At 29.8% G+C, this 19607-nt stretch overlaps 1 protein-coding gene across 1 annotated transcript in view; it reads left to right on the top strand.

The window, feature by feature from the left end:
- mbo (Nuclear pore complex protein Nup88) overlaps nucleotides 1-16795 on the top strand; it is a 368973-nt gene extending 352178 nt beyond the window's left edge. Inside the window, exons 12-14 of the mRNA XM_075362597.1 lie at nucleotides 2627-2786; nucleotides 6546-6631; nucleotides 15730-16795. Of these exons, the coding sequence (XP_075218712.1) occupies nucleotides 2627-2786; nucleotides 6546-6631; nucleotides 15730-15823 (340 nt within the window). The 3' untranslated portion in view covers nucleotides 15824-16795. The remainder of the gene's footprint in view (nucleotides 1-2626; nucleotides 2787-6545; nucleotides 6632-15729) is intronic.
- The last annotated feature ends 2812 nt before the right edge of the window (nucleotides 16796-19607 follow it).

Below are 19607 nucleotides of genomic sequence, written 5' to 3'. Positions count from 1 at the left end.
ATTAAATCCATACTGAACGTGTGTATTCTAAGAGAAATTACATTAATTTCTTTGATATCATAATTCAGAATTATTGTATCTTGTTTTTTTAATAAAAGTTTGGAATAATGTTGAGTAATGGACATAAAAATATTTCCTACATTAAACTTTCTGTTTATTAGTTTCTGATAAATATTAGTAAAATCTCATGTAGAATGGTTCTTACCCCCAATGTTTAGCAATACCCCCCTCATGAAATTCACAGAGGAAATTAATAGGAAGTAGATTAAAAAACGGAATGGAACGCAAGGATAGCAAGAGTTTATTTTATCTGGCAGGTTATCATCTGTTTTGTGACAGTTATAGATTTTGTTTTATTTTATTTATGGATGGATTTCGTATTTGCATTCCGGTCTCTTAGACCAATGAGAATCAATGGACTGGGGCTGATACGGGGATACTAAGCGTGTATGTACTTTGTACTTCCAGCAACATTCCCCTTCAGTCCGTCCTCTGAAGTCCTTTCGATCAAACAGGAATTTGCCTTCCGTGGGGTCCTAGTGTTTGGAGGAAGCTCTCTGACACATGTGTGACTGGGAAGGGTTTGGTGGGATCGCGTGGACACTGTCATTGTGCTGGTTCACCTGAAACAGACATAAAAAGGAGACATGTTCTGTATTGCAAGAAAGATATAACAGACCTCGTTAAGGCTAATATGACAAACCTCTCATGTTTCAACCTACCTTCATATTAAATATTTATAAAAGTTTTATTTTTGTTTTTTATTTTTATGAAGCACAGCAAAATCACTCTTTAACGTTCCTGCTCACGTGCGCGCGCCAAAAAAACCCTAATAATGTTGAAAAATATTAATTAGGATAGTATGGGCTTAGATTCAGATGTTTTCAATAAAATTTGAAAGTTAACAATTTATTTCATTTATCATTTTGAATAATTAAGTGGTCTACTAGTAGTTAACACTGGTCAGGTAAGATAAGTTTCCGTTAGTAATAGTGCCTATTATTAAATTAGGTTGGGATCAACAAAATACCAAGTCAATGGACTTTGTATAAAAGGTTTAAAGATATTTTATTTTATTTTTTTTATTTAACTGAAGACTTCCACTAACTTAACCGTAGACAATGAAAAGGGTCTGGCCAGGTAGCAGCATCTTATCTACTTCCTGTTGAGGACAGCTTCAAAGCATAGTACAACAAAACCATGTGTTTAGCTATTATTAAGCACTTGTTAGGACATTAGATTTTATCTATACTATTGTAGGTTATTGTAATGGGGTTAAATTAATATTGGTTCATGTATTTATTTTACATTTGAGTTGAATAAAACAAAACCCAGCTAAATGTTTAATTATTTGTTAAGCATTGTCAATCCTCTCAAGAAGATCAACACACACCTTTCTTTGATTCTCCTTCTGTTTCATTGTGATGTTTTTCACCACCAATTTCGCACAAACCTTTCGCATGTCCAAATCATCTGTCAAAATTTGATGTACGGTGAAAGTGTTTAAATTTAACAGTTCACTCATCATCCTTATTGTTAAATGACGGTCTGATCTCACAAGAACCCTCACACGCTCAACGTTTTGGTCAAATTTTGAAGTTGAAGATCTCCCTGAACGAGGTTGATCTTCAACTTGTTCTTGACCTTCCAAAAATGATTTGTACTAGCGGAAAACTTGTGCTCTTGATAAGCAATGTTCCCCACAGGCCTGTTTCAACTTTTCAAAGGTCACTCTCACGAATTCCCCAAGTTTAACACAAAACTTGATTGCACAACGTTGCTCTAAATTTCGATGCTCCATTTTCATAACACAACTTCTTCAGTGATGACACTGTCAAAAATAATGTTGGCTGAACGGAGTTGAAACTCGTACTGAGCATGTGGAAGGGATGAACAAACCGGTCTAGCACAGACTGGTAGACAGAGCATTCCAGATTACTCGCAGTGTTACCAATCTCATTACTTTTCTTACACACCTTGTATAAATATATCATTTATTTTAAAAATATACAATTTTTATTTTTATTATATATATGATAATAATAATAATTGGACCATCTGATAAAATACTATTTTTTAGTGCAAAGAATGTTATTATTATATTAATAATTATAAAATCAAAAAGGAACTTCTTAAGTGTTGAGTTAGTTACTGGATTTGGGTTGTTCATTTATTAATATTGATATTGACACATAGTAGATCCTTTTTTATAATCTAGTTTGTTTATTTTAACTTATGAATTCATAGTAAGCTGTGTTTGTAGTCAGTAAAATATGGTTCTGTTAATTATAAATAAAGATTAGCTTAAAAAATCAAAATTAGAAATGAACTCGCTGAACATATTTTACCATAAAATTATTTGTTGGTGGTAATGAACATTCTAAATATCCCCCTCATTATTATTGCAGAAGTAAAAGTTTTTTTTTTTTTTTTGTTTTTTTTTAATTAATCGGTTAAAAACTTAAAATCTGTTATTTCATGATACTTTTAAATAATTATTGAAGGAAACTATTTTATATCACTAGTTAAAATTTTTATAAAAAGCCCTCGTGTTAAACACATTCTAATTGTTGTGTAGCTTTTAAAATGTTATTACATTAAATTAATATTTTATAATTGATTTCAGAGCAGAACATATTTTAGTGAACTTAAAAACTATGGATAAAGGACTGACAAGATCAGAAAAGAGCATGTACACAAAGTTAATTGACATCCAGTCTGTTGTAAATAAATTTCAAGAACAAATTAAACATCTTCGACTACGAGAAGTCAGTCAGAATCGCATTGTATGTATTTTTTTGCTCATTTGCAGTACTTATAGTATATTTAGATTTAATCCTAAAATCTTATTCTATCATTAAAATTGGTATAATGTACTAAAAACTGAGGAATCGTGTTATGTAGGCAGTTTCTTCAGAAAATACTGGCTAGCTAGGTCCAATTTCATGAAGTTATAAGGATAGGGATTCATTATTAGATGAGAAAACCATTCTGGAACTAAAAAAGTGCAAACTACTACTACCATATGAAATTTTAGAACAAAGACAATCACTTTAAAAATTTGCAAATTTTATAACTCAGATGTGAACTGCAGATTCTGAATGCTAAATTTATAGTCTTTACCAGCCATAAAGTACATAATAGATGTGGATGAGTCACCTTCTAATGAACTGGAAAATAATATAGTGAATGGTGCAGAAAGTGTTCAACACAAAATAAACAATAATAATAATAATAATTATGATATCCCTTTAATGTAATGTACCACTGTAATTTAATAAAAAATATAATTTCAGTAAGTAAAGTTCTAAATTGTTGTGTTTAAATGATTCTAAATTCTAAAATAGTTAGTCATTTTCTGTTCTCTTTCTTCTGCATTTTGGAGAACTTGCTCATCATCTTCCTAAACATGATTTTCATCCAAATAAAATTTGTAATTTTTTTGTCCCCTCCCAGGAAATGTTAAAATTAGGTGACAGATTAATACCCTCTTCTTATTTAAAAGAGTGCTTACACACACTCTCATCACTCAGTAAGGAAAAGAAAGTAACATTGGAGAAATAAATATGTTTTTTATTCTGATCAATATATATTAATGCGTTACATATATTACATTAGGAATGGATAGGTAAGCTAATCAATGGATTAAAAAAAAACTGCCCCTAGCATTTGCCTGGGTGGATTAAGGAAAATTGATAAACCATTGATCAGAATAGAATCACAAAATGAACAGATAAATATTATTTTAAATAATTTTTAATGGTTCAGAAATTTACTTAATATGTTATCATTATCGTTATTAGATATTCTGTGTATGCCGTTAGCAATGTTAAATCCAAGTGAGAAGCACAATCAACAGTTCTATCTGCTTTTCATCCAGTGAATTATTTTTTGAAGCACTAATGTAGAAACTTCAAGTACTTTTAAAACAATTACTTCAGATGTAGATATAGTTGTCATCTGTGAAGAGAGTAACAAAAGATGATTTAAGATTCTGTGACAGATAATAAATAATAAAAAAGGGACCGAGGACACTTGTAACATTCAAATGTTCTACATCTTGAAGTGAGGACCTATTTTACATATGTATTCTATCAAAGATGAAATTCGAATTGCCTGTTTACGAAAGTAAGGTATAGTTGTAACCAGTTGTAAGTAGCTCCTCTGATACTGTAGAAACTTAAGTATTTTCATTACTCAGAAATACAGAACTAAATCTACTGCTTTACTGAGATAGCAAATATCAAAACTGAAATCTTTTTGATATTTGTTCTAATTAAAATATTTTTTAAGACCAGGATATCATTAGACAAGTTTTTCTAAAATCATGCTGAAGGTTTTTCAATTTGTAATGCCTTCTAAAAGAATTCTGTAGTCTATTTTTCCAAATTATTTTTTAATATTTTAGAAATATAGACAATAATTAAACTTGCAATTTTTCAAATTATATGCAAGTGCAAAAACATTTTTAAGGATGGGAATAATAATGGATATCTTAAGGCGACTGGAAAATACTCCATTGTTAAAAGATTTGTTAAGTAATTAAATTTGTAAGAAGCGATTGTAGCATCTACAGCTTCTTTTAAAAATGGCTGAAATTTCATTAAAACCCATTGAATGTTTATTACTTTTTATATTCAAAGTACAGATTTTAACATCCTGGATTTCAGTGAAAAATAAGTTTTAGTATTTTAATAAGTTATAAGTTTTAGTTGTAGTATTTATTCATCAACAAAACTGTTTAAGGTGAATGGCTTTGATTGTAATGGATCAATATTATTGTTTGAAATGCCAGAATAGAATTTATTAAATTTTTCTGCTACCAGAGTAGGGAATGAGATAACAGAGTTGTATTTTTGGCATAGTTATTTGGCCTGTTTTATTGCCAATTCCACTTTCTTTTAATAACTCCCCACATTGCTTTAACGTGTTTAAATCAGATATTAAATTATTTGAATATATTCTTTTAGCATTATGGATAACTTTCATACTAATTCATATGCAATTTTTCTAATAATTTTGAAGGTTATCAGGCAAATTATATTTAGACATTTCACACAGATCTCTTAGCATAGAGTTAGATTTTACAGTTCCTTTAGTAACTCATGCATCTTTCTTTTTTTTTTTACCAACCTTTTGAAGAAAAGTACAGTATTACTTTCGGTCACATGTTAAGAATGGAGGGGGTTGAAAATGAATTTTCTTTATGTTTTGGAGGTATGAGAAATACAAAATTACCAGTTACTTAAATTTTGGATTATATATGTATATTTATTTATTTACAGGCCTATGTATAACATTTTGTGGCTCAAAAATTTCCAAAACTACTAGATCAATTTCATTGATATTTAGGTGTGCTTTAGTAACGTATCTGAAGTTGTGCATGTGAAAATTTGATGAAGATAGATTGAGTTATACTCAATTTAAGGTTGAAAAAATTTGAGCAGGGCTAGTTAGAAAATTTGTAATATATGTAAGTTGCAAAATACATAAATGTATAACCTCATGTTACATATTATGTATTTTCTAATAACAAAAAGTTAACCTTCTTGTGCAGAACTGTGCAAGATTTTTTTTTTACTGTAGGCAAGCTAGAAAGAAGACCTTCTGAAAATCATTTACAGAATTGTTAAATTTTTGATCGATATTTTCCCATTTTTTCTTCTGATAATAAGAGTCTCAAATGTGTAACTGAATTTTTATTGATCATCCTTTAAAAATTGAAAGTAATAATTATCTTGTCACATGTTTTCACTTACAAACAGTTACTCGTAGATTATTTATTGATGCTACTACAGTTTGACAGTTAAAATCTGAAAGGCTGTAATCTACACAAAAGGTTGAAAACATTTTTAAATTTGTAAAAAAATTATCATTGCAGGTGGCAAAGGTTTAATATATTAGTTATAGTTAGCAGAGAATTATATTTAGTCCTGAAAAAAAAAAAATAGAAATATTTAGTCCTAAATATTTAGACTAGAGCATTGAATTATGCAATATACAGAATTCATTTCTTCTGTGAATACACAATAATTTTGAACTTCATAAAGGCAATCTATAAAAAAAATTTGGTTCCTCCATTTATATGTAAGTTATAAAAACCTACAGCAAACTTGAAATTACCTCCCTCAGAACTTCTGTGTTAGTCAGCTATTGTTCTGAAAATTTGCAAAATCAATGGAATAAGACCCAATTATAAAAAAGATAACAAAGTCCAGAAGAATTAAAAAAAAGAACTATACCGGCACATAGCTGAAAATTAGAATATATTTACTTGTTGCTCAAAAGGTTTCATAATTATTATTGCTAATTATGAGATGTCAGTATTATTATGTTATTAACATCACCTTGTGATTTATTTATATATGGCTTTTTTATGTTATATATTCAACCAGAATATATATTCTTATTATAAGAACTTCCTGATTATTAACTTATGATTTGAAGAACATAATAGAAGAAAAATTGATTTGTCACTAATGCACTCTGTACTCCAAAATTAAAATCCATATTCCAATTTTTAATATTACTATTATTATTTTCAGATGCAAAATTGGCTGTCACAAAATTTAAAGGAACTTTATATGCCTGATTCACATGTTCATATTCTTAGCAACAGTTTCTCAAATATGTAAGTGTATGTTATTGTTGATTTTGTTATATTGTACTCTGATTTAAAAAAGGATGTGAGAGTGAAATTAAGAATATTCCTTCATGGTATATCGATCTTACAATATCATGGTATGATAACTGATATGGTATTCATTATTAAGGTAGGACCAGTGGTCCTACTAAATTATTGCTTAGATTAATTAGTGACTTGTGAAATAGAATGGTATAAACTATTTAAGTCAGCTGATCGATAGATTTAATAAGAAAGCTATTAGGTAGATTTCATAAAAATCTACCTATTGTAATGGGTACCATGATTCGACTTCTGGAAAATTTCGACATATCTTCGCGTTCCACATTCCCCGACCCCAAAACCACCATCAATTCAAAAGTTGATATATATAATTCACTTTCTTGTGGACACAATTACTGCCATAATTTTCCACCAATCACTTTCAGATTGATACATGAAGTATAATGACCCAAAATGTTGGTCAAGTTCATTAATGGGCAAAATTGGACCACAGGGTTGCAAGTGGGGGAAAAAACAAAATATCACTACAACTTTCTTATTAAATAAAATCTCAAATTCATTTAAAGTTCCTACTATTCTTTGGATAAGGACCTAAAACCTATCTAAGTAAAGTTTTTTGATATCACCAACTGTTGGCCCAGGGGGTGGAAAAAATGTGGTTTTGAAGACAAAAAAAAAATCATACCTCCTTTAATAGGCACAGTATTGAATTGATTTAAAACGGTCATTAGTCCTCTAAATATTACCTAAAACTTTTGTCTGAAACAATTTTTGATATAACCAACCCTTATGGCAAGGAATGACCAAAATGTTGTTGGAATTGTAAGAAGATGGGGCTTGTCGTATGCTAAACATGTGAAACATTTTTCACATGCAACCATTGCCATATTGAGTAAATTTGAAGTTTTTCTTAACTTTAAGGTGGATATCTTTTTTATACCTACTTAGCACTGGTGAAATCTACCTCTGCCTTCCGGCGTGCTGAAAGGAATTTTTTTTTATTTATTTTTATAGTCTTGCTTCGATTTCAGTAAAACTTATTTTTAGTTTTACTAATGATTTCGACCTGTAACAAGATTTACAAGATATTGGTGGGATATTTGCGTATCTTAAAAGTCCATAAGAATAAGGTTAAAATTCCATTCCTTTAATGATATTTCTTGCATATAATGTAATTTTAACCCAACAGCAAATATAGAAGGAAAATGAGAACTAAAAGTGTAGAACACCAAATTACACTTCCACGTGTATAGAAGTTGTTTGACATTTGGCAAGCAGCAGTAATGTTTGGTAAATATGTGGTTCAGTGAAGGCACATGAGTATTCACAATGCAAGTAGTTCATATAGTATATTACATGTACTATTAATACACATATAGTAATTACAATATTTTTGCTATTAGGGTTTCATATCATTTGACGTCGACTACTCAAATAAATGTAATCATCATATATCATAAAATATGATATATGATCATATATCTTGGACATGTAATATACGAAGCGTGGTTTTTAGTTAGGGCTGTTTCTAATTTGCCGCCATTAGATGCCGTGGAAATTGATGGCGTTAATGTAGCATGTTTATTTATATCAACAATCATTTATTTGCTACAGTAGCTTAACATTATTTGTGTTAGTTGCTGTATATAGCCAGGCTGAAATGAGTGCTACAATAAATAATCCCATGAGTTGTGAAGTGCAATCAGTAATTCGTTATCTATTGGTGAAAAACAAATCTGCTGCTGATATTCATAGAGAAATTGTCGATGTTTATGGATGCAGTGAGAAATTGTCAATGTTTATAGACCCAGTGTTATGTGCAAAGGTAAAGTTTGCCAATGGTGTCATATGTTTTATTGATGAAGAACATAGTGGTCACCAACTTCATCACTGATGAATGACTGAAAATGTGAATGTAAAAATCCATGAAAACAGAAGGCTTACTGTTTCTCAATTATCGATTGAATTTCCTTTTGTTTTGCGATCAATGATTTACAACATTTTAACTGAAAAACTGGGTTTCAGAAAGTTATGTTTCAAATGGATACCAAAAATGTTGACAGAAATACCCAAAGAAAAATGTGTTGCTTCAACTCATTTTTGAGATGCTACGAAAATGAAGGTAATGATTTATGGAAACACATTTAACCGGTGATGAAACGTGGATATCTTATACAAATTTTGAGTCAAAGCAGCAGCAATTAATCAGTTAATATGATGGCAGCATTCATCATCCCTGAAGCCAAAATGTTTAAGCAAGAAAGTTCAATGAAGAAGCTTATGGCTGTTGTTTTTCGGGACACCAAAGGGAAATTGCTGGTTGAATTTCTTGGACATGGAAAAACTGTAAATGCTGATGCATATTGTGAAACATTTAGAAAACTTAGATGTTTAGTTCAAAATGGAAGCTAACAGAGGGGATTTTGTTTCTCCACGATAACGCATAACCTTAGACGGCAAACAAAACCACTGAACAATTGCAATGATTTTGTTGGGAAATCTTCAGACATCCACGTTACAGTTCAAATCTTGCACCGAGTGATCATTATCTTTTTTCCATATAGAACAATGGCTTGCATCACAGAAGTTTGAAGATGATGAGGAATTGCAGAACAACATAATTAATTGGTTTAAATCACAGGCAGAAGAATTCTTCACTAACGAAATAATGAAGCTGGTAAGCCGATATCAAAAATGTATTTATTACAGTGAATGGCATATATGTAGAAAAATAGCATATATATCATGTAGTTTATTTTGTTAAAATAAAGTTTTTTTCTATTTTGCTTATTTCAATTTTTATATCAAAACAGCCCTTACTTAAAAAACATGCCTCGTAAGTGACCTTTTATGGCAAGGAAAATATGTACAAAAACATTTTTGTTGTAATATTAGTTAAAAATTTCCAAACTTGTATGCAATTGTAATGGTATAGGTACTTTAAAAAAAAAAATTATTATTGAATGTCTTATAACGTCAAATAGTTAGCTTATTGAAATACAATTGTGAATATAAAACTAACAATAACAAAATATAAAGTGTAGAATTAAGTTGTTCTGGTAAATTCATTTCCTTCTGTATACAAATCCATAGTAACTTTAAAATTTTTTTTAAGTTAATTTTATTATGTGCCATATTTTGATAGATAAAAATAGTAACTAACTCATTGAATTGGTAAATATAAAAATCGTAAATTTGAACAGAAGGAATAATTCAGAATATGAGGCATTTTATCATTTCAACAACCTCTAGCACAGTGGGTAATTCTGAGTACTAAAAATACTCAGTTGAGAAAATAATATTTTATTAATAGGTCAGTTGTATTCCTCATTGAAATCTATGAAATCAAAAATTATGTTTGATTTGGGTTGAAAATTTGTTGGTATTGTAGGCAAATTGTTATTGTAATTTGTCCGCTTCATAGTTAAACAACACAAGGGATCGCAATATTTATTCATTTATTTATTAATATATATATATAAAATATATTATTTATTAATAAATATATTAATTTTACTACTTTTCCAGTTCCCTGCCACCACTGTATAAAATATCTGTAATTTTGTACTTTTTCTAAATTTCCTTTACTTGTTCTTACCGCTAAAATCCTCTTTGTTTATTTCCATTTCTTTAGTTTTTCCTATATTTATTTTCATTCCATACTCTTCTGTTCTTTCTTCCAGGTGTCATCAGCTAAATTACCATATCATCAGCAAAACTTATGCAGCTTATTTTTCATTCCCCTACACTTAATCCTTTTTTTCTTGCTTCTAATATATTCCTTATCATATCTTCAATGTAAATGTTGAAGAGTGTCGGTGAGAGGCAACAACCTTGCCTAACACCTTGACGTAAACCCACTCAGTCAGTCATATTCTGATTTACTTTCATTTCTGCTGTTTGTTTCATATATAATTATTGACTTTACCTTCTGTCTTTCTATTCTACTTTTTTATTTTAAGAATCTCCATTTTTCTTCCATTTGACTCTTATCAAATGCCTTCTCTAAATCTAAGAAACACAGAGTCATTCCTCTTTTCTCTCTAAATACCTCTCTCCAGCCATCCTTTTTTTTTTATGCTACTAGCCTAGTAGCATGTCTGGTTCCTTTCCCTTACCTGAAGCCTTTCCTGCATTCTCTTTCATTATTCTTTGCAACCTCTGGTTTAGGACTGTTAACAATATTTTTGCAACATGGGCTGTTAAACTTATTGTTCTGTGTTCTGTACATTTTCTGGTACTAGATTCTTCATAATTAATGATATAATTATCATTTTCACAGTCTTCAGGTGATTCTTCTCTCTGTATGTCCTATTACACAGTTTAATTATTTTGCCCATTCCCTCTTAAGCATTTATAAAATTCTATGGGAAGTTCATCTACTCCAGTCTATTTTTTATCCTTTATTTCTTTAATTACTTTCTTTATTTCATATTTTAATAATGGTACTGTTGTGTTTTCACAGCTTGACCAGGATATTGAAAGACTAACAAATTCAGATTTTTTTTTTTTTTTTACGGCGCGGATGGACCAATTAGTCATTTATGTTTAGTCTTTCTTATCTTCCGATACTCTTTCATTTTCCTGGAAAAATCCCTTTTCCGTTCCTCTGTCCAAACTGTCCCCGTTTTCTGTTTAGGCTTTTCTCCAAATTTAACACCGGGCAAGTTGTTATAATTTCCAGATCCTATTCTGAGATCTTGCAGTGCAATGCCTGCTTCTTTGATGTCTTGAAGCACCTCAGTGAGCCACACTGGTTGTGTTTTTAGCTTTAGCAATCTTTCCAAGAGTTGTTTACTTTTTCTTGATTCCTCCAAACGCAAGAGGTGGCGAAAGAATTTTATTCTCGTCTTTCTTATTTCTTCTGTAATTGGTGTAAGGACCTCATCGATTTTATGGTGTGGGAGTAATCTCCACTTTCCTTCCACCAAGTTTACCCTGCCAATACAGGTCCTTACGATCCTTCTTTCTAGTTTGGCTAATTTTTCATTTCTCGATGCTATCTTGATTTGACCCAGTGTTTCACTCCTATACATTACTACCGATTTGATCACCGTATTATAGTGTCTTATCTTGGCTTGTTTGGAGATGCATTTCTTGTTATATAAACATTCAAATGTTTATATAAATACAATTTATTAGTTTAAGAATATAGAAAAATAATTATTATTATTTCAATAATAATAGTTAATGACGATAATAAACAACAAACAATAATAAGAATAATAATATTAGTAACAACCACAGTAATAATCATAATAATGAATAAATTACATACAAAATAGTATTTCAAATAAGGACAGGATTTATTTAAAAATAGTGATGTCATAGTATTTCAAATAAGGACAGCATTTATTTAAAAATAGTTATGTCATAAAAACTATAATTCAGTCAAATTGACTAAAGACATTATAATGATCGCCAATGTTAACACCTTCAACAACTAGTATTGTATTAACAACCAGATAAGATTAGACCATTTTAAGGATCATTCAATTCAATTCACTGCAAATACTGTTCCTGTTTACAATAGAACTACCCTAACAATTTAAGAATGAATTTAATACTTTATCCCTTTCATTTAGTTTCTACCAATAACTCACCGATCAACTTATCCACTATCCACACTGGAATGCTTGTGACATCACTTCAGTCATTGTTGACTGATAACGCAATCTCACAATTGCATCTCAGCCTCACTCAACACTCATCTCATACTGACTTCTTACTCCTGGTCCAAGCAGTCTTATGTACCCTGACATGCAGACTCCACCATATTCCGTAACTGTTGAAGCGTGAGAAGTATCATCATGGCCTTACATTTTCCCATGAATTACTATTCTGGTCCTGTAATCCTTCTCATCGAACAACAGATGTTGGAGGTGTTCATTGGCAATATTACAAATAATGATTGTTAAATTGTTAGACCTGTTAGCATGAGAAAAGGATTCATTTCATTGTTACTTTCTCATATTTTCTTCTTAACTGGAAGGAATCTGTTACCCAGGTCTGTCATACTGGCATTGCTACAGTACTTCATCCTCTTCAGCTACCTTCCATTCCATGTTCAGTTCCTCAGGTTTCTCTCTTTTCATATACAGGTCCTCCATGTATTCCTTCCATCTTTTTTTTTACTTCTTTCTCCTCATATAGCATTTTATCATTCCCTTTCCATTTATCCTGTTTAATGCTCCTCACCTTCCTGTACATCATATCATACTACCCTTTCTTTGCTAGATCCTCAATATCGTTGCATTCTTCCATCAACCAACTTTCCCTAGCTTTTTGTGTTTCTCCCCTTAACTCATTAATATAATTTGCAATACATCAATCACTCTTTCTTTTTCTCTTGTCTTATTCTTGTATCACTTTCTTTCTTCAATTTCTTTAGCATTTCTTTTATTACCCATTTTTTCTTGGCTCTGTTTTCCTCATAATAGCATATTTCTTCCTCTGCAGTTTTTGCTGTGTATGGCATTTTTTATTTTCATCCAGGTCTCCTTACTGTTTTCATTTTTAATTGCCTTAGTTTTTCTCCCATTGTTTCCTCACCCAATCTTCAACTTTTCTTAATTCCATCATAAGTAGCACTTGATGACTGTTGATATTTGCACCTAGTAATACATTAGATTTCTTAACCCTAGAATGGTAACACTGGTTTTACACATGAAATGGTAACTCTCAGACTACTCATGTAAAAAAACAGAAAAAATATTCAAGAACTGAAAACAAATTTTAATATAGATTTTAACTAATTCAGATACATACATTATTTTAAATATGTTTATATGGTTTTTATCCATTTCCAACTTTTCTGTGCACTCTACACATATCATTCCTAATGCTCCATGTAATATGTTTTCTACTCAAACAAACATTTTTTCAATGAAAAGTGTCATGCTTCTTGCTTCTTAGTGTCATCTTGCTTCTTAGCTGGGTAAGATCCACATATTATCCTTGTTCCTACTTCTTGATGATCATTATCAGCTTCAGAAGTCTATGGACCAATGTCACTGGTGTTTTGCTTGAGAGTCTTGTCAAGTTTGGGATCTTTTGCCGCTTTTGAATGTTTGAAATGATAAGATCTTGCTGATTTTCTTTGCAAATGCTTTTCTTGTCATTGGCTTTTATTGCTTGATGTACGTATATCACAAAAGAGTAGATTATAATACTGTACAGCATTCCATGAAAAATGCAAGGTATCTTGCTAATCACAGTCCTCCCTATCAAGTTGAGAAAGCACTTCGTTTGTTCTAAAACTAGTATTTAGTCTGTCACCCATTTCACTAAATATATTTACAAACTTCACTACTAAAAGTAACAGTACATCACACTACTAAAATTAGTAGTTGTTTGTGTATTTAACTAGTGAGAAAAAACTAATGTAAATGGTAACGTATAGTCTGTCACATAACAATGGTAGTGGCACTAATGGAATGAAGTAAAAAAAGTAAGACTGGTGACCTTGAGGATGGAAGGGAAGGTATTGGAGTTGTTGATGCCGTCATCCCCTGAACTGCTTCTTGAGATCAGTTTTGTTAGGAGAGTAGTCTGAGAGACTTCACCTTACCATTATAGGGTTAACAGCATTCCTATACCTTTCATTTACTTAAATATGGTCTATTTCATAGCAAGCTTTGTCACCAGGGTATACCCACTTATATCTCCTTAAATCATTTTTTAATTAAATGTTGGCTATAAATAATTTTTTCTCTTAGAAAAATTCTACTAATCTCTTCGCCCTTCTATTCCTTATCCCTAAGTTAAATTTCCCTAGCACACTTCATTCTTCATCTTTTTCAACCACAGTATATTCCAATTCCCATCAGTACCTTACAGCATTCCTTTTCTGATTTTATTACATCTTCAGTACTCTCATACATCTCTTCAATATCTTCTTCATAATTTGATGTCAGCATATATACTTATACTATAACAACATTTTTGATATCATCCCAGTTCATAACAACATTAACCTATCATTTATGTAACATACTTTCTGCTCCTGTTTAGCTACTTCGTACTTCATAATTATTGCTACTCCATTTTTCCTTCCTTTCTTCTAGAATGGAATATGTCAACTTCTCCACTCTTCATTTCACCTGGTCCTCCCCTTTACTTGATTTAGTCGTAAAGTATTCATTTTATTTTTCTTCATTTCCCTCTTGAGACTCTTTCCACTTTGTAACAAGTTGACATTCCAAGTTTGTATATGCATTCAGTCTTTTAACCTTTTTATATTTCTTCCCCCACAGATCCAAATGAGAACTTATATTTAACAGAAAAAGCCAGAATCATAGAATAATGCAAGAAATTAATACTAGGATTTTTAATATAGTGGTTTTTTGTTGCCTTCTGCATTCTTATACCAAGAAATTCCTCTGCTTTTGGGGGCAGTTGAGTACTCTGTACCCACCACTGCTCATCCACCCTCTGAGGAGGCTGTTGGCCCTTGTAATGGGGAGACTTCTTAACACCAGGAGTAACTTAGTCCCTTCATTTGTTAGCAGTTGTTAATACATACAGTTTTTGCCCTCTTTCTACCAGTGGGAGGTAAATATCAGGATTTTCCAATCGCTGAATCTCAGATCATAAAAGCATTTCCAAGATACTCTTGAACGTTTAGAAAGGATAAAAACAAAGGAACCTAATAAATTATTTTTCAAATCTTTTCAAAAGCATGAAAAAACCTTCTCTTTCTTTTTCAGTTAAGAAATATCTTACAATGTTAAAGTCCTTCTAAAGGAAAACCATTCATACATTTTAGGTGAGAATTATTATTTGGAAGAGATCTTACTGTATTGAGTCTCCTAAATAAAATTTTACAAAAAAATTTAAGTAGAAATGATAACAGTTTTCAAGGTTTTATCTGCAAATATTAGTTGTTATGTATATCCTGTGTGAAAAAATTTAATAAAACAAGTTTTATCTGGAAAAGAGAAAAGTTCTAGAGGTGCTTGCATGATCTTATCTTCTCAAAAATAAAAATAAAAATTAGATTAGTAATTTTGGAGCTTATTTTTATTCATTATATACAGTTTTATTATGATAAATTCAACTTTTTTCTTTTCATTTTGTTACAGGACAACTGATATCAGAAATTTAACTGACCAGGTACAAGCAGCTGAATATGAAATTGACTTTGATATCAATTTGAATAGAGCATTGCCAAAATAAGGATTATCTATTCATGCTTAAAGACATGTCTTATTTTTATTGAAATCAGTTTTAAACTTATGTATATAATATACATTATGTCCCAAAAAGAATCATCTGATTTGAATTGTTTTTATTTTGAAAAATATTGAAAAAATATAAAATATATTTTAATATATAATATATTTATATTTATAATTATAATATATAATATATTTTAATATTTAAATATATATTCTAAAAATATAAGATTAATTTTAGGTTTATTCATGAAGTTTTTTTACATACCAAGTCGTAGGTGCTCAATATGACTCTCTTGGGATGCACGACAGATGACCACACAGTAGTTGAATTTGCCCCACATCTTAGCAAGCATTTCTCTATTCACTGCTGCCACGTCTGCTGTTATGTGGTTCCACAGTTTGACCACTGTAGCTCGAAGGGGAGACACATAGATGGAATCTTTTACAAAACCCCATAAGTAAAAATCACACTCAGTGAGGTCTGGCAATCTTGGAGGCCAGTGATGTAAAGCTGAATCATTAGATCCCATTCGGCCGATCCATCGTTGAGGAATCCTATCATTCAGAAATCCTCGAATATACAGACTCCAGTGTGGTGGTGCTCCATCCTGCTGGAAAGTGAAACTCGTGAGTTCCCTCTTCCACAGTACTTTGCTCTATCAAAATGGATTAAAAGCTAAATAGTTATGAAATTTTTAAATCGAATGATTCTTTTAGGGATGCACTGCATGTTTCAAAATAAATAATATTGTGTAATGTTTTGCTGTACGATACAATACATACATAGTATTCAAATTATCCATTTTTAATTTATTGAACTAACAAAATAAATGAAACATATTACACATATTGATGATTTATAATAAACAATAATATGTAGTCTTAATTTGATAGAATTAAATGAATAGTTGTATAAAATACTTCTGGAAGTTTTTTTACATTATTGTAATAAATAAAAGTACTACTACTAGGAATGCTTGTTATTTATGAAAATTATGTTTTATCCTATTACACTGATCAGTGTTAAAATGTTAGAATTGAATAAATTTGAACATTTAAGAAGGACCATTTTTTTAATATGCTCCTTTAAGTTTTTAGCTTTTAATTACATATTCTTAACACTGTCTATGTTCTGTTGGTATAATATTTTTATTGTATCAAAATATTATTGGTATAATATTTTTTATTGTATCAATTTTTATTGTATGATTTTTTTAATATTAAAGATACTGAATAAAATTATTTAATTTATTCTGATTAAAAGTTTTTGATTTATACAATTGTAATTTTTATATTTTCCTCATACTACACTCTGCTGTTGGAACCAGCATACCTTTGCTGCAGTAATTGCATTACACAGAAGCCTTTGCACAAAACAAATGTGCCTGTGTGTATTTTCAAATTTTTTTCAGGAATAAGACCAAATTTACTTTCCAAATTTCAGAAAGAACCATTTTTTCTATATTTTAATTTTTGAGTAATATAATTTTTAAGATACTCTAAAAAATGAGGTTGTCCATTTTAGCTTAAGTAGCTTTTTTTATATATTTATTTAATGCTGTTTAATGATGTGTGATATCTTTATAAGTGTTAAATATTAACAAAATATTATAATATTTTACACTGAAAAACAAAAACTGGTCTGTTTAGTATACAATTTGTAAGGAATATCATGCAAATTAACAATGAAGCGATGAAGACAGTTTGGCAAGCAGAAAATTAGGATGGATATGATGATATTCATTTTTAACACTTATTTACTATTACTAATCAGTGTACACAATCATATTTTAATATATGTTTATGATATAGGTTCATAAAATTAATAAAGAAATTATTTTTTTTTTTAAATGCCATCTGTTAGTCATTAGCCACTAATTTCATCCGTAAATGTCAACAACATGCAAGAAAATAGACTTGGCGTTGTTTAACTTATTCAGATTCATCATGTTCATTTCAGTGTTTCTTGAATAGAAAAAAAATTGCAACTGTTTTAAATTGATGATAATACCTAATAAATTTCAGAGACTAGCATCATGGAAGATTGAAAGGCATAGTGTAAGTATAAAGTGACAATAGGAGATATGTTTAGTAAACAAGTTCCTGTTTGTTACTGGAAACAGTTAGGCACAGTTTCTTCATGTGTAATGGTATTTATTAGTAGGTAATGACTATAACATTTGATACCTTTAAAAATAATTTTCAAATTATGTTTTTTTCAAACGTACAATAAAAGTATATAAAAAGTTGCTGTATATGTTTACATAAGCATATTTTTTCTTAATTTTACAATATCTGTTATATCATATGAAACAGTCACATTTATGTCTGTTATGTTTGTGTAACAGTCACTCATATGTTTGTGTATGATTACTGTTTTTTGGAATGTTCTGTAGAGCCTAAGAAAATGAATTATGTAAAATGTGTAAACATGCAAACATTTATATTACAAACAGACTATAGTAATACATGTTAAGCAAAGTAAATTCCTAGGATTTTAATATTTGTTTGTTTATATAATGCATGCATTCTGGTAATTAATTATTATGCAATCAATAGAATAAATAATTTTATGAACATTTAAAAATGTTTTTTAATGTTTTTACAAACAATACATAGTTACAATACAAAGTTACTTAACTATAAAAAATTAGTAACATACATAAAGTAATTTATAACATTTTATCATACATTATTAATATAACAACTACTAACAATAACAAACTGCAACAAATAAATGTTTAGAAATGATAAATTAATTATTGCTTTTTGAGATCCATCATCCATGAAGCAATAGAACTAGTTTATTTTTATTACTCTAAATTATGTCCAGAGCATTGTTTTCTTTTATTGTTTTACCACAAATGTGTTAAGGCTATTTTCGTAGGGGAATTTTTAAGGCGCAGGATTGAATGTACCCATTTTTTTAATATAAAAGTTATAATCATTTAAACAGTAAAACTATAGAATGACTATTTCATAAAGTTTGCATTGACAAAGACCAATAGCTGAGATAACATGAAAATAATCACAAAAAGACAAGTATGTTATAATTGGATATATATGTATGAACATACGACACGTATATGTTCACTTATATGTCTGAAAAAAAATTGTAATTACCAGTATATGTATGTGTGTGTGTGTGCGCGCCAGAGTTATTTAAATATTGGACATTTTGTACGTCTACTCCTTTTAACATTTCATAATCAAATTCAGACGTTGACCAAACTAAACAACAATTAAAAGTTGTTTTTTTTTACTACCCGTTTTGAAGTGACTTGTGCTACAAATTTTCAACCATCTGTTGTAATGTGGAGTGTATAAGAGACTCTGAGGGACATTTTTATATTTTTAGTATTCAAATAACAATAAACTACATGATATTATTTACTGTAGCTTGTTACTGAAAAATGTAAATGAAAGTGCAACATATAATTAAGACACAATGTATATTTTACGAATAAATTGTCTTAGATCATAATAACATTAGATAAAACATATTCACATTTGCTTCACAGCAAGTAAATTTTTTACATTACAAAAATTCAAGAGAAATTGATAATCAAGCTGTTTTACCACCAGCTCAATTACAAGCACATGGAATTTTGATAGATTCTAAAAATTGAAATATAACAAACTATTTTTATTTAACAATAATTACTTAACAATACTTAATTATGTTTATTTAACATTTTATTTTCAGGAACAAGCATTGTTCCTGAAAATAGATACCAATTTTTTAATGAATTATCACTGACAAGTAATGATGGGTTGAAGAA

The sequence above is a fragment of the Lycorma delicatula genome, chromosome 4 (assembly GCF_047948215.1).
Source record: "Lycorma delicatula isolate Av1 chromosome 4, ASM4794821v1, whole genome shotgun sequence".
Lineage (NCBI taxonomy): Eukaryota > Metazoa > Arthropoda > Insecta > Hemiptera > Fulgoridae > Lycorma > Lycorma delicatula.
This window is presented reverse-complemented; position numbering and strand designations above follow the sequence as displayed.